Raw genomic sequence first — 13,622 nt, 5'->3', positions numbered from 1 at the left:
GGCCCAGAGAGGATTATGTAAGGAAAGCCACACGTTCAAATGTTGAAACTTAACACTTACAAAAAAATTATGATGACCTATTTAATCCGGAGATGTACCTATAATATTTAGTTTAAACTGTTTCATCCTCTCATAAAAGAAGACATTTCTTTCTTCCCACAATATTTGTGGTTATGCTAATACCTGCTTTGGTCCAGGCAATTATTGGAGGTGGGTTGCCTTCAGCCTCACAGAGAAATTCTACAGAATGTCCTTCTAGCACCATTTGATCCTTGGGAATTCTTGTGAATTGTGGAGGAGCTAAAGAGAATGAAAAAGTACATCAAAGTTAAAAACTACTCCATAAATTTTTAATACCAAGAGGGGAAAAAAAGGAAATAGGTTTAAATATGTTGCTTGGGGCACCAGGGTGGCTCAGTATGTAAAGCTTTGGACTCTTGATTTTGGCTCAGGTCATGATCTCACGGTGGTTGTAAGATCAAGCCCCGCACAGGGTTCTGCGTCGAGCATGGGGCCTGCTTAAGATTCTCTCTCTCCCTCTCCCCCTCCCTTGCTCAGACGCACGCACGTGTGCGCACACGCACAATTTCTCTCTCTCAAATAAACAAGTTGCTTAACTGGAATTTGTTTCCAATTATTTACTCAAAAGCTACTAAGAGTATGTAGGTGTTTGCGTATGTCTGTGCCTACTTGTAAAGAAACCAGAAATACACATACCTGGTTTGCGAGGCAAAAAAGTGGTAGTTAATAGGAAGGAAGTATTTCTAAATCTTATGGAATCTGCTTCACGTGTTGTTTATTAACTGTGATAGACCTATATAAAACTACGGATTGTATTTGAACCATTAACAAAATTGTTTCCTCCAAACTTTCATAAACATGATGAAATTTGAAACAAGTCATTCTGTTAATCTCAGGAAAAAAATGCTTCCTGTAACACATGATGCGATAGCTTTGAAAAAGTCGCATTTAAGTCAAAGTTCCAAGATTTCCAAGTGTTCAGATCTTTTGCAGTTGAATTTGTTTAAATAGCTAATAGCTGCATGTACAGTTATAGAATCTGTTCATGGCTTTTATTAATATGCAAAATAGATCCATTTGGCCTCTCAAGGGCACAATGATCTCCAGTAATCCCTAAGGGAGGAGATTTTCAAACAACTTTCTGAGATGACCTGACCACTTCTCCTTGCTGTTTGATCTTTGTACTCACCCCCTCCTTGCCCTTCCTTACCATCTGGATTTACAAGAAACATGATGAAATAAATAATGTTAGGCAAGGTATATATGTTTCAGCTTTCACGTTGTGTGTAAGTAATAAAGATTTTTAAAAGTCTTCAGTTCTAAGTAAGGCACTAGGCTGAACAATGGGAAAAGATAAATTCCAAGGTCATGCAAATTTATGAAAGCCCTCAGGAACGCTTGCAAGATGCTTGCAATAGAATCTTAGAAAAGTCAAGCTAGAAAACAGTCCACAGATCAGCAGTCTCAGGTTCCGTGTCCTACAGATGAAGAAATCCAGGCTGGGGGAGGTTGAACTCAGTAACTCTCAGAGACATGATGAAAATTTAGTCCACTCAACCCCTAGCCTGATGTTATTTTTGGAACATTACACTAACTTTTAAAATTGCTAGGGATAACTTGAAATGAACAAAAATATTTCGACATTAAAAAATCGATTCATGACACACTAGAAGAGCTATAAAGCAAAAGTAGGGAGGGGTTATAGCAAGTCATTTGGTCAAGGCACAAATGTTGGGAAATTTGACTTCGACTTTTTAGTAATAACAAAACTCTAGCCAAGTCTGGGTGAAAAGCATATTTCATATGGTTTCATGGAAAATAATATTTTTAATTCCCAGAGACCACATCCTACCAGAAATTAGGAAAAACATAAATAAATGATCATTTTATACTTGTTCCTCGCATGAAAATGGCCAACTTGCTAGATCAATGAAGAAATTTTGAGATCTAATGGGGAGAAAACTCAGAAGAGCTAAACATCACAAAGGGAGGCAGTGCAGGCTGGAGCAACTGAACAAGAATATGGAGTTCACATTTCTGGGCCTTCCACTTAACAACGGTGACCAACAGTCCCAGCTCCGATGCTAAACCCCCACATGCTTAGGCGAAAGGTTCTGCCATTTTCTTAAAAGTCACCCTTCTGGTGGATTTTACAAAATCCGTGACCATGATGCCTCATACAAAAAAGCATTTTTGTTTACATTGTTGGGAACTATAGGCTTTTTCACCTAAGTGCCCCATACTGTGATTCATACCTTCCATTGAGGCTTTTTCTTTTTCATTTTATTATTTGTTCAGCCAGTCTGGGGAAGGAAATTAATCTGTGGGCCATTGTATTCTTGGCTTAGATGGACATTGAAAGAACTAAAGAACATTGATAGAACATCTGTTAAGATGACACAAAGGGGTACATCTTAAAATATTTAGTCTGTGCACTAGGCGAATAAAAGAAGCCTCTTTTGTAAATGTATTGAATGATTAACGGACCATTTCAAGACCGATTAAAAATCTCAACACAGGGACCTACAAGTAACCCAACTACACAGTTGCAAGGGACAAAAGGACAAGCAGGTGGCAATTTCAGTGCAAACTGCCTGGTAAAAAGAAATCGTTAGCGTATTGCAGTATGAGAAATGAACAGCACCATAAACGCCAGAGTTTGGTGAGACGTCAACTGATCCAGATGAAAAAACAGAAGTAGAAACTAAATGCAAGAAGCTGAGACACAAAGGACTAGATTGGTGTGAAAGAAAGGAGCCTGTCAGAGTGTAAATGCCTCATTAGGTGTTATGCTTCTCAACACCAGACATTAGATACAAAATAAGGCAAGAAAAAAACCCAAATAGTATTTCTTTGCAAGCAGTTTTGAACCCGGACACATGGAAAGCCTAAAAATAATGTTTGGGTCCTTTAAAAGTAATTCCCCCCAGGAGTTACCCAGGACTTCACGAAAAAATTTCATTTCTACACCTTTTTTAGAGTATAGAAAATGTTTTTCCATGGTATTAACATTTCTAGGGGGAACGCAATTCTTTCCTCAGACACACGAATGGGAACAAGAAGTTATTGATCTGTTGCTACTTAAAGAGCTGATGGTAAGCAAAAGCAATCTGGCAAACATTTACTGAATGCTGGAAACGCAGGACGGGTGAAGTGCTGAACCTTCCAGAGGGCCACTCGCACTGCTCCCCAGCAGCCAGCACTCACCGCCCCGAAGTCACCCCGACTCATGTTCCTAAACATGAGTTGTTGTTGCGTGTTTCCCAGGGTCTGGTTTTGGGACAGATAACACCTTATGCAAGTGTGTTCAGTAAAATAACGTAACTTCTTAACTATACTGTTCGTGGCTCTAGGAAGCCCTCGAAAGGTATCACTGTCAGCCGATAAAAAGCAGTTTTGGATAGAATGGGACATCTGACATCGTTCAAGTAAGACTTCTTCTGTTTACTACACCTCTAAGCCCACAAGGAGTGTTGAGTGCGTATGTGAGCACACGTGCACCTGTACCTACACCCGCACACACAACCAGCACAACAGAAAGGGAGGGGCAGCCCAGGTCAATCACACAAGCATAGCACGAAAGCACAACGTTCTTTACAACAGGATTGCCTGCCCATGCATATAAACTACTTGTAGCACTCAGAATAGTTTTATTCTTGCTTTAGTTACACAGCCCAGGCTCGTAAGAGCCGTCAGCGCATTCCCGAGCTATGCCGAGTAGACAGGTTGGTAAGTGACTATGAACATAGGGCACAGAATTTCCACTTCCATATCTAAAGCGTCTTTCCTACGTCTGTACAGTATACTGAAGCACAAATATCTTTTGACAGTTTGCTGCCAGATGAATGGCTTCATCTCCTTTGTGGCTAATGGTTGATTACAGCATGGGGATAAAGACTGAAGTAAAAATAAAGGCAAGTTTTAATGTGAAGCCGATTAGTTTTGAAAAGTCTATTATGTCAAAAACGACATGGCAAATACAAAAATCTCTTCATGTACATACAAAAAATGTACATGACATTCTTTTTTTAAGTTGAAAAATAATTTTCTGAGTGTGGCAGCATGAACATTTCAATCCCGACCTCCTGCTCCCGTACCTTGTACAATTATGTTCGCTGTGGCTTGGACAGAGCCTTGATTATTGTCGGCGTGACAGGTAAATCGACCGTGGTCCTGCAGGGTGACATTTTGCAAGTAGAGTCCTCCGGAAGTAGCCAGGTGCCTGGATCCATCCAGGGCCTCTCCGCTGCCCCTCGTCCAAGTAACATGGGGGTGTGGGTGGCCCGTGGCCATACATTCCAAAGTTGTGCTCGTGCCAACTAAAACCTTTGTGTCCTGGGGCTGGATTATAAAACTAGGCTTGGCTAAAGGAAGGAGGAAAACAAAACAAAATATGGCCAGTAGCAGTTAAGGGTTATTTATGCTACACTGTGGTTTTTACGTGTTTATCATTTTCAAAATGACTCTATACTAAAATATTATATACATACATATTCTCAAATAATTAAAACTAAAATATCTGGATCTTTTTTGAGAGAGAGAGAGAGAGAGAGAGAGAAAGCATTCGTGTGCGTGCACGCATTCAAGTGGGGGAGGGGCAGAGGGAGACGTTGCGAGAGAATGCGAAGCAAGCTCCACGCTCATCACGGACCTGGAGATCATGACTTGAGCTGAAATCGAGAGCTGAAACCAACTGAGCCACCCAGGCGCCCCTAAAATGTGTAGATCTGAAATCCGGATTTGATATAAACGTAATTTTTTTTAAAGACCGCTTCCCTGTACGCCAGGATGTATCATAGACACTGCTGGGCCACACCTATTTTTTATTTCAGGGCTAACTGTTGAAACGTTCCGTTGAAAATATCCCCTTTTAAGACTCTCTTGCAGTTAAGGGTATCCGTGTGACACTCTTCTGCCAGCACGGTGTAGACGCATGTCACTGGACGAGTTTCCTTCCCAGATAAGAGTGGTTTAGCCAGCCATTGCTCCTTCTGTTTGCTGCCTGGCATTTGGTCATGAGTTTTGGGTTACAGGAGCCAACTTCATACCAACAGGTGACAAGTATGACGGGAGAAAAAGGTCTATGTGCAAAGGACTAAAGAATAAAAAGACCTCATTGGAGCACTGGGCTAATGTGGCAGCTCGGTCCAGACTCCCACACTGCTTGTGGCACCTGAATAAACCACACACACACACACACACACACACACACACACACACACACACACACTGTGTGTGTTCAAGTCATGTCTCATCAAATTTTCTGACACTTTCAGCCAAACATAATACGATAGTAAGTATTCTTATAAATTCAAAACTTAGACTTCCACATAGGGTGTTCCACTCATCGATTCTTAAGAGCGTCATCTTTTCTAGAAATCTGAAGCAGAAATTAAAGACTTAGTAGGGTGTTAAAAATGCCTAATCATTGGGTCTAATTTGGGGGGGGGCTCCTTAATTTCTGAGATAAATATACCATGAAGAACAGAGATAAATGCGTTTAATCTAATTCAACAATCAAGATTTAATTTTCACAATATTGCATGCCTTAAGATGGATAAAATGTTCTAGATGTTGAAAAGATGCACGAGACATACTCCCGTCCTTGTAAGCTTATGCTTCAGCTACGACAGAAAACAAGCCACATAGTCTGAAGAACTCCAACATACCTTGGAAATCATTATATTACACTAAGGTGTAAAGGGCTGTAGATAAATGGAAAGAGGTATTATAATAATTGAGATACAAAAGGTTTTTGGAGCGAATCAATGGCAGTGAAAACGAAAAGGAAGATAATCCGATACATCGTGGAACCAAACTTCTAGAGACTTGATCAAGAAAAGATAGCAGTGGAGGCTGAATCTGAAGTTTTAGGAGGATGTTAATAACATCAACAGTGATGGCAAACGTGAGATGAAGTGCAGGCGAAAGTGTTTGAGCGACGTAAAAAATTTACATGGGAAGATGAGCACGAAGGCGGTGGTGAGTGAAATCAATCCAAATCTCAGGAAAGATGCCAGCAATAGAATCTGTGAAATGGACAGAAATCACTCAAGTTTGATGTTTGGGAATTGCTTCAAAAGTCAAGGAGGGTTCAACGGAAGAGGAAGAAATGTGGTTAGGGCAGGCCAACTGGAGGAAGGGTGGGTGTTGGAGGGTGTGGGGAACAACACGGTCAAGGCAGGCTGAAGTCTTTGAGAAAGAAGGAGAGGACCTTAGAAAAGGATCAGGAGAAAGCAGTGCCCAGAAGTCAAAGTAGGAATACTCCCGTGCGCAGAGTCAGGCTTGACCTAGAGGGCAAAGCGGATGATGCTTTGGAAAGAGCTAGTGGGTGTGCTGATGAGAAAGTACCGAGGAACTCCGTAGGGAATTCCCAAATCCAGTCAATCTGTGACTCAAATGCCTCAATTCTGCTGGAGTAACTCTTAGTTCAGTGGCGTTTCCTCTACTCCCTCTGTCACTGCCCCATCCAACGTCACTGCCCTCCTCTGCGTCATCGCCACAGCCTGCCCGCCCCCTCACCTTACTCTGTCCTCCTGCTTGTTCTCCGAACTGCAGCCTGGGCGACCATTTTAAAAGAGAAATCTAATTTTGGTCACGCTTTGAGTACAGTAATGAATGATTCAGCTCTGCCTTACGGCCCCCCAAATCTCAAGGAATCCCCAACTCTGCATCTGTACCCTCGAGGCATCCAGTCTTGAATGTGCCCTGCTCTGACTACCTTTACTGCCCCTTCTACTACGATGAGGTTTCAGTCCTCTTTATCTGGCTGTTTCCTACTTCTTGCCTTCAGCTTCTAGATCCCGGGTCCTGGGAAATCCTTTCTTGAACGAACCCAGATCTCCAAGTCGGCTCCAAGGGCCCTTCCTCTGACAGGGCTGTGTGGCGGCCCGCTCTAGAGGGCCGGTTATCAAATTTGGGGAATCTTTCAAGCTGCTTGTGAAGCATAGCCATTGTTAAAAAATCAAGTGACATAAACTTACAACTAAATAAACCTCCTGAACGTCAAAGATCAATTCTGACGTTTACCACTTCTCATTGTTTCACATTTTGCTGTTATCTGGAGTTTTGAGATGGTCTACATCTGCGTCTGCAGGGTAGAAATGCTATGCAGTAGCATTTCTACTGCATCTCTTCCCAACTCCGAATTCCCATTTCTACTGTGCATCTCTTCCCAACTCCGAATTCATCGGTGTCTCGTCAGTCGTTGGCAAATGTTGCACCTCAGGGCTGCTCCCTCGCCCCCAGAGCCAGCGTTTACACATTTGCCAGCACACAACGAACTCTCCTTTATCCTCCTATCCCCTTTCCTTACCTGTCATAAAACCTGCTATTTTGTTGAATTATGGCTAATCGCCTAACCTATCACCTAATAGACTATTGACTCGGTAAGGGCCGAGGAAACAGTGTCACTCTTTCCATCAGCTCTCTCAAAATGATATCACTACAAATTTGTCACAGTCACTGTGGCTGGTCCACACGGGCCACTGACATTAGGGCAAAGCAAAGCTCCTGGAAAGTTAAAGGAGCACAGGCTGTCAACCATAGAATCTTCAACAGCAAGCTCAGTAGGCATTCAGTAAATATTTGGTGGGTAATTAATTACGAATGAATAACTGAACGTTTGTTAGAAAGGATGATAGCCCTGCCTAGGTACCACTGAGTCCCTCTGTCTGAGGAGGGCGGGTCATCTTCTGAGGAGGCCGGATAGGTCATCAAAAGGAGAACAGCAGTTTTGGCACAGCACCTGTGGTGACTACGAGAGAAGAGAACGGAGGCAGGAAATTTAAAAAAAAAACTTGAGGGGCGCCTGGGTGGCGCAGTCGGTTAAGCGTCCGACTTCAGCCAGGTCACGATCTCGCGGTCTGTGAGTTCGAGCCCCGCGTCGGGCTCTGGGCTGATGGCTCAGAGCCTGGAGCCTGTTTCCGATTCTGTGTCTCCCTCTCTCTCTGCCCCTCCCCCGTTCATGCTCTGTCTCTCTCTGTCCCAAAAATAAATAAACGTTGAAAAAAAAAAAATTAAAAAAAAAAAAAACTTGAAGAGAAAAAAACAATTTCTGTAAAAGACTAGAAAGTGATAGAAAATGGCAATAGTTTCACTTTTAAGCAGTCCATCCTTTAAAGAAGCAACATAAGTCATTTTCTAGTGCAAATAACTGATGGAGAACTGAGGCATTTACCCCAAGTTCCCTCAGGAAGAAAAGCCGTACCTGGAGGACTGGAGTATCTGAGCATGGCATTCTGGGTCTTGACTTCCCCGGCTGAGTTTCTGGCCATGCACTGATATTCACCTTGGTCCGACTCACGGGTGTTTCGGATCATGAGTGTCCCATCGTCAAACAAGTTAAGTCGAGTATCATCTTCCAAATCCAATGAATGGCTGGAAACGCACGTTTTACACACGTTATTTAACCCCAATCATGTCTCAAACACTTAACAAGACTGAACATATAGGAACTTATAAATATGGCTCGTGTATATCGACATGTTAACTTCTAAAATTATCTTAATAATCCAGAACATTTTAGTTTAAATCCTAGTTGTCCCTTCCCATTTCTGAGACTGTATCCTAAACACAGGTTTCAAGTCAAGACACGATAGAAAGGAAGGAGGTTTAAATGTCCTGCTTTCCAAGGCAGCATGACTTTATTTTTTTTTTATTTTTTTTTTAACGTTTATTTATTTTTGAGACAGGGAGAGACAGAGCATGAACAGGGGAGGAGCAGAGAGAGAGGGAGACACAGAATCTGAAACAGGCTCCAGGCTCTGAGCTGTCAGCACAGAGCCCGACGCGGGGCTCAAACTCACGGACCGTGAGATCACGACCTGAGCCTAAGTCGGACGCCCAACCGACCAAGCCACCCAGGCACCCCTTTAATTTTTTTGTTAATGTTTATTCATCTTTGAGAGACAGAGAGAGACAGAGCATGAGCGGGGAAGAGAGACGGAGACACAGAATCCAAAGCAGGCTCCAGGCTCTGAGCTGTCAGCACAGAGACCGACGTGGGGCTCGAACTCACCAACTGAGAGATCTTGACCCGAGCCAAAGTCTTACGCTCAACCGACTGAGCCACCCAGGCGCCCCTAAAGCAGCATGAATTTAAACACTAAAGCCATCTATCCAAATGAAAGATACTTCTGCACATTGTTATACGTCTGAATTCCCATCAAAAAAATCATCAGACGATCATATGTAAGTTTTGCACCCCCTTTCTGTGAGTCATTCAGAATGCGTTCACATTTCGTGAAGGAGTAGGAAAATATTCATATTGAAGACAACCTAGCTAAAGCCAAGGACAATTACACGACATGGCATCAAATAAGCACAGCCCATTTACCCAGTTGTTGGATGTTAGGCCCTCTTAACGGAACTGGACCATTCTGGGGATACCAGGAAAATGGCGTTTATCCATCCAAATGGAAGATCCATTGAGTACATAGTGAAGGCTATCATCCAGAAGGTTCAGACATCAATAATACGTTTTTTGGGGGTTATCTCTAGCACTAAATGCAAAGCTACTGACACATAAACATATGTTGGAAGTTCGTACAGAACGTTTTTGTCGTACCAGGGTACTTCTCTCTTTTTTAAAATACTCAGTGATCTTGTCTGAGGAGGAATAGATATTTGTATGAGTCTGCTTAGTACTATAAATTTATTAAACATAAAATGCTCCCCCAACACACACATTCATCACTCAATAAGCTCAATTAAACATTTAGTCTACATCATCCATCAATAACACCCTTTAGAGAGGAAAAAGTCCATTGAGGGGATCTCATTTCTCTTTTTAATTTGTTTTACAAAGCCAACAGCTTCCAAGTTTGTCTACTCATTTAAGTATGTGCCATCACTGAAGGATAATAACTCATCTTATTTTCATATATGTAAAAACTAAAGCATGTTCAATTAAAGAGATGGAGAAATCATCCTTATTCAGCAATTTCTGTCACAAAGGATAAGGAGGCACACAATGGCCATATTTCACATCCGTTTTTTTTAGAGTGGAGCAGAGAAGACAGGACACACAGATGCAATCTGTTCTTCTTCACCCACTGAAAAGCCTAATTTTAAGAAAAACTACTAGTTACTAGGGCACCTGGGTGGTTCAGTCGGTTAAGCATCTGATGCTTGGTTTTGGCTCTTGATCTCACAGTTCGTGAGTTTGAGCCCTACGCTGGGCTCTGCACTGACAGTGCGGAGCCTGCTTGGGATTCTCTCTCTCCCTCTCTCTCTGCCTCTCCTGCATTATCTCTCTCTCTCAAATTAAATAGGGGCACCTGGGTGGCTCAGTCAGCTAAACATCCAACTTCAGCTCAGGTCATGATCTCGTGGTTCGGGAGTTTGAGCCCGGCGCTGGGCTCTGTGCCGACAGCTCAGAGCCTGGAGCCTGCTTCGGATTCTGTGTCTCCCTCTGTCTCTGCCTCTCCCCCGCTTGCACTCTGTCCCTCTTTCTCAAAAATAAACGTTAAAAAGAAGAATTTTTAAAAACAAAATAAATAAACTTAAAAAATTAAAAAAAAAAAAAAGAAAAGAAAAACTACCAGTTAGTAAGAACTTCAAGTTGCTATTTTTGAAGAGATTCGCTTTAGGAAAAACAATAGTGCTTCTGAACGGTCAGTCATGCAAGGCATAGGCAAGGAAACTAGATGACGGACATTCCTGTAAGTATAAACAGCTACTCAGTGTCAGTAACCTGCAATGAACATCAGAAAGCACGTTTTCTTTAAGTGCCCACATTCAAAAGTCTCATTTAGTATTAAACTAATGATTCTAAACACAATTCTAAAATCATCTAACCTTACACCCAATGAAGACCTACTTGCAACAGGGGGGCCTGGGTAGCTCCGTCAGTTATGCATCAGGCTCTTGATTTCAGGTCACGTTGTGATCTCATGGTTCGTGAGATTGAGCCCCGTATCAGGCTCTGCACTGGCAGCTCAAAGCCTGCTTGGGACTTTCTCTCTCCCTCTCTCTCTGCCCCTTCCCCACTCACACATGCTCTCTTTCTCAAAATAAATTAAAAAAAAAAAAATACTACTTGCAAAGGAACATGCCAGCAATAATGGAACTGCATCTTTTCCAAAGATGATTTAGTTTCTTTAAAATTTGTTCTTGGAGGGGCGCCTGGGTGGCTCGGTTGGTTAAGCGACCGACTTCGGCTCAGGTCCTGATCTCGCAGTGTGTGAGTTTGAGCCCCGCGTCGGGCTCTGTGCCGACAGCTCAGAGCCTGGAGCCTACTTCAGATTCTATGTCTCCCCCTCTCTCTACCCCTCCCCTGCTCACACTCTGTGTCTCTCTGTCTCTCAATAATAAATAAACGTTAACAAATTTTTTAAAAAATTTGTTCTTGGAGCTTCCAAGCTGGTAAACACGTAGATATTTGGGGAGCATCACACTCAGAAAGCACAGAAGGTCTGCACCCCTTCCCACATACCTTGCCCTCTCCATCTGGCTGCTCCTGAGTTGTATCCTTTTATAAGAAACTATAATTTAACCCTTCCCAGATCCTTGGAACGATATGACAGATATAGTCTCCTCCTTCATGGAGGTAGAGTCTCGTAAAATGACAGGCTAGTAACAACATAGCGTCTGCCTCAGCCTCTATGTGACGGAGAATTGGGACAAAAGGAAATGGAGGAGGAAGAGGAGGGGAAAAATAGTTGTACACCCACATTACACACAGAGAAATAAAGCAAATGTGGCAAGAAAAACTCGTTCTAAAACTGAATCCCAAAATATCAAAAGTTACCAAGTGTGTATATGGTATCTGTCTTCTGGCTAGACAATGCAACAGAGTTCAGCAATTTTCACTCTTTAAAATGGTATAAAACCAAAAAAATTAAACCCACAAAAACCAAATGGTATAAAACCAAAAAAATTAAACCCACAAAAACCAAATGGTATAAAACCAAAAAAATTACACCCAGCACATCAAACCCATGCATTTACAACGCACCAATCCCTTTCCCTGGTTATTTCTCTGTTTGCTGATAAAAATTGTTTGCTCACGAATCATGCTGTTCCTTCAAAAATTCAAAGCAGGTCTTCATGTCTCAATATACGTATCACATTGTCAAACCAAGTAGCAATCATATGTAAAAACACAAAGGTGCGCACAAGTAGAATGTTCTTAGATTTTTGTTTTCCTTGCAAATGTGCCGACAAACAGGTTTGATTTATTAAAGGCAATTCATTGCAATAAGCATTTACAAAGTGCTTTCTAAGAACTAGGCTCTGTGGCTAGGTACCAGAAATAGAAAGATAAGTAAGTTACCATGCATGCCCACAAATTTAAATTATCTTCAAAAGCATGGCTGGTTTAGAAACCTCTTTAGTCACGTGACTATCTCGCTCAACATCTTCCAGTGGCACTCCGAGATTATAAAGGAAAAGCCAAAGTCATCAGCCTTCCAGTTAATTTTCACATTTTTCTATTACTTTCATAAGCAAAACCTTCATCCCAACAAATACGATGCACCCTCTTTCCTGAATCCTACCAGCAATTTCTATCCTGTGCCTTTACTCCCTCTTCCAGCTGGAACGGTTTCCCTCCTCTTTGAATTCAATCAATCATTTATCAAAATATTATTTTGATTGTTATTTCTAGGTACTGGTAATCACTTTACTCTCCTCCTGAGAAGCCTAAAGAATCTCCCAAACTTACATCAAAAATGGTTCTCATATCCAAGTGAATTGCTGCTCTTATCACTGTGATCTAATGATATGCAATTACTAATCATATGCAATTATCTTTTTTTCTTGAAATTTATTTTGGTTGATATTAATATTGATATAGCACCTTTATTTTGATTAACACAACGTTGCTGTTATATGTTCACCCATGTAATCCCTCCCAGTATCACGTTTTAGATAAACGTAAATAGCACACAGCTGAATTTTTCAATCCAATCTTACAATGTCTTTCAAAAGGCTATTTAATCTGTACATGTATTGTTTTTACTAATGTATTTAAACTTATTTCTGATGAGATATTTTGTTCATTTTCTCTTTCCTCTGCCTTGCCTTTGTCTTAATTCTATCTCTCCCTGCCTTTTGTCGACTGGTCCAGTTTTCTTTAATCACTCTTTCCTTTCTCTAAGCATGAATAGTTGTATTTCTTCATGTTTCTTAGTATTTTACCATAATTGTTACCAGGTCTTCCTGACTTCTCTAAATCCAAAGTTAATATCATTCTACACCTCAAAAATGAGACATGGAAATGATTTAATTATGTCCTCTCTCCTTACAATATTTTTATTCGTATCATCTAACATTTTACTTCTCTCTTACTTTAAAGTTGGCCAATACTTTAACAATCTCAATTTATTCATATTTATCAACATGTTTAAAAATACATTGCTTTTGGGGCGCCTGCGTGGCTCAGTCGGTTGAGCGTCCGACTTCGGCTCAGCTCATGATCTCACGGATCCTGAGTTTGAGCCCCGCATTGGACTCTGTGCCCACGGCTCAGAGCCTGGAGCCTGCTTCAGATTCTGGGTCTCCCTCTCTCTCTGCCCTCTCCCGCTCATGCTGTCTCTCTGTCTCTCAAAAATAAATGAACATTAAAAAAAAATGAAAAAAAATACATTGCTTTTTAC

General features: G+C 41.6%; 1 protein-coding gene and 1 long non-coding RNA gene across 10 annotated transcripts in view; both read right to left on the bottom strand.

The window, feature by feature from the left end:
- PXDNL (peroxidasin like) overlaps positions 1–13,622 on the bottom strand; it is a 429,117-nt gene that overhangs the window by 107,308 nt on the left and 308,187 nt on the right. For all 9 annotated transcript variants that reach the window (XR_015246688.1, XM_086695277.1, XM_086695273.1 and 6 more), the window contains 3 exons: positions 8,231–8,400; positions 4,119–4,385; positions 184–300 (listed from right to left, as the gene is read on the bottom strand). Coding sequence is in view for 8 of the 9 variants with exons in the window: in XM_086695277.1 (XP_086551403.1) it covers positions 184–300; positions 4,119–4,385; positions 8,231–8,400 (554 nt within the window). In the remaining variant the exon portion in view is untranslated. The remainder of the gene's footprint in view (positions 1–183; positions 301–4,118; positions 4,386–8,230; positions 8,401–13,622) is intronic.
- Positions 4,562–8,221, bottom strand: LOC147572139 (uncharacterized). Its single transcript, XR_015246691.1, has 2 exons — positions 8,057–8,221; positions 4,562–7,819 (listed from the first exon to the last, which is right to left on the bottom strand). It is a non-coding gene; the product is annotated as an uncharacterized LOC147572139 (long non-coding RNA).

Source organism: Puma concolor, chromosome F2 (genome assembly GCF_028749965.1).
Source record: "Puma concolor isolate L17-30 chromosome F2, mPumCon1.1.hap2, whole genome shotgun sequence".
NCBI lineage: Eukaryota > Metazoa > Chordata > Mammalia > Carnivora > Felidae > Puma > Puma concolor.
Note: the sequence above shows the minus strand (reverse complement) of the source record. Positions and strands in the feature narration are given on the sequence as shown.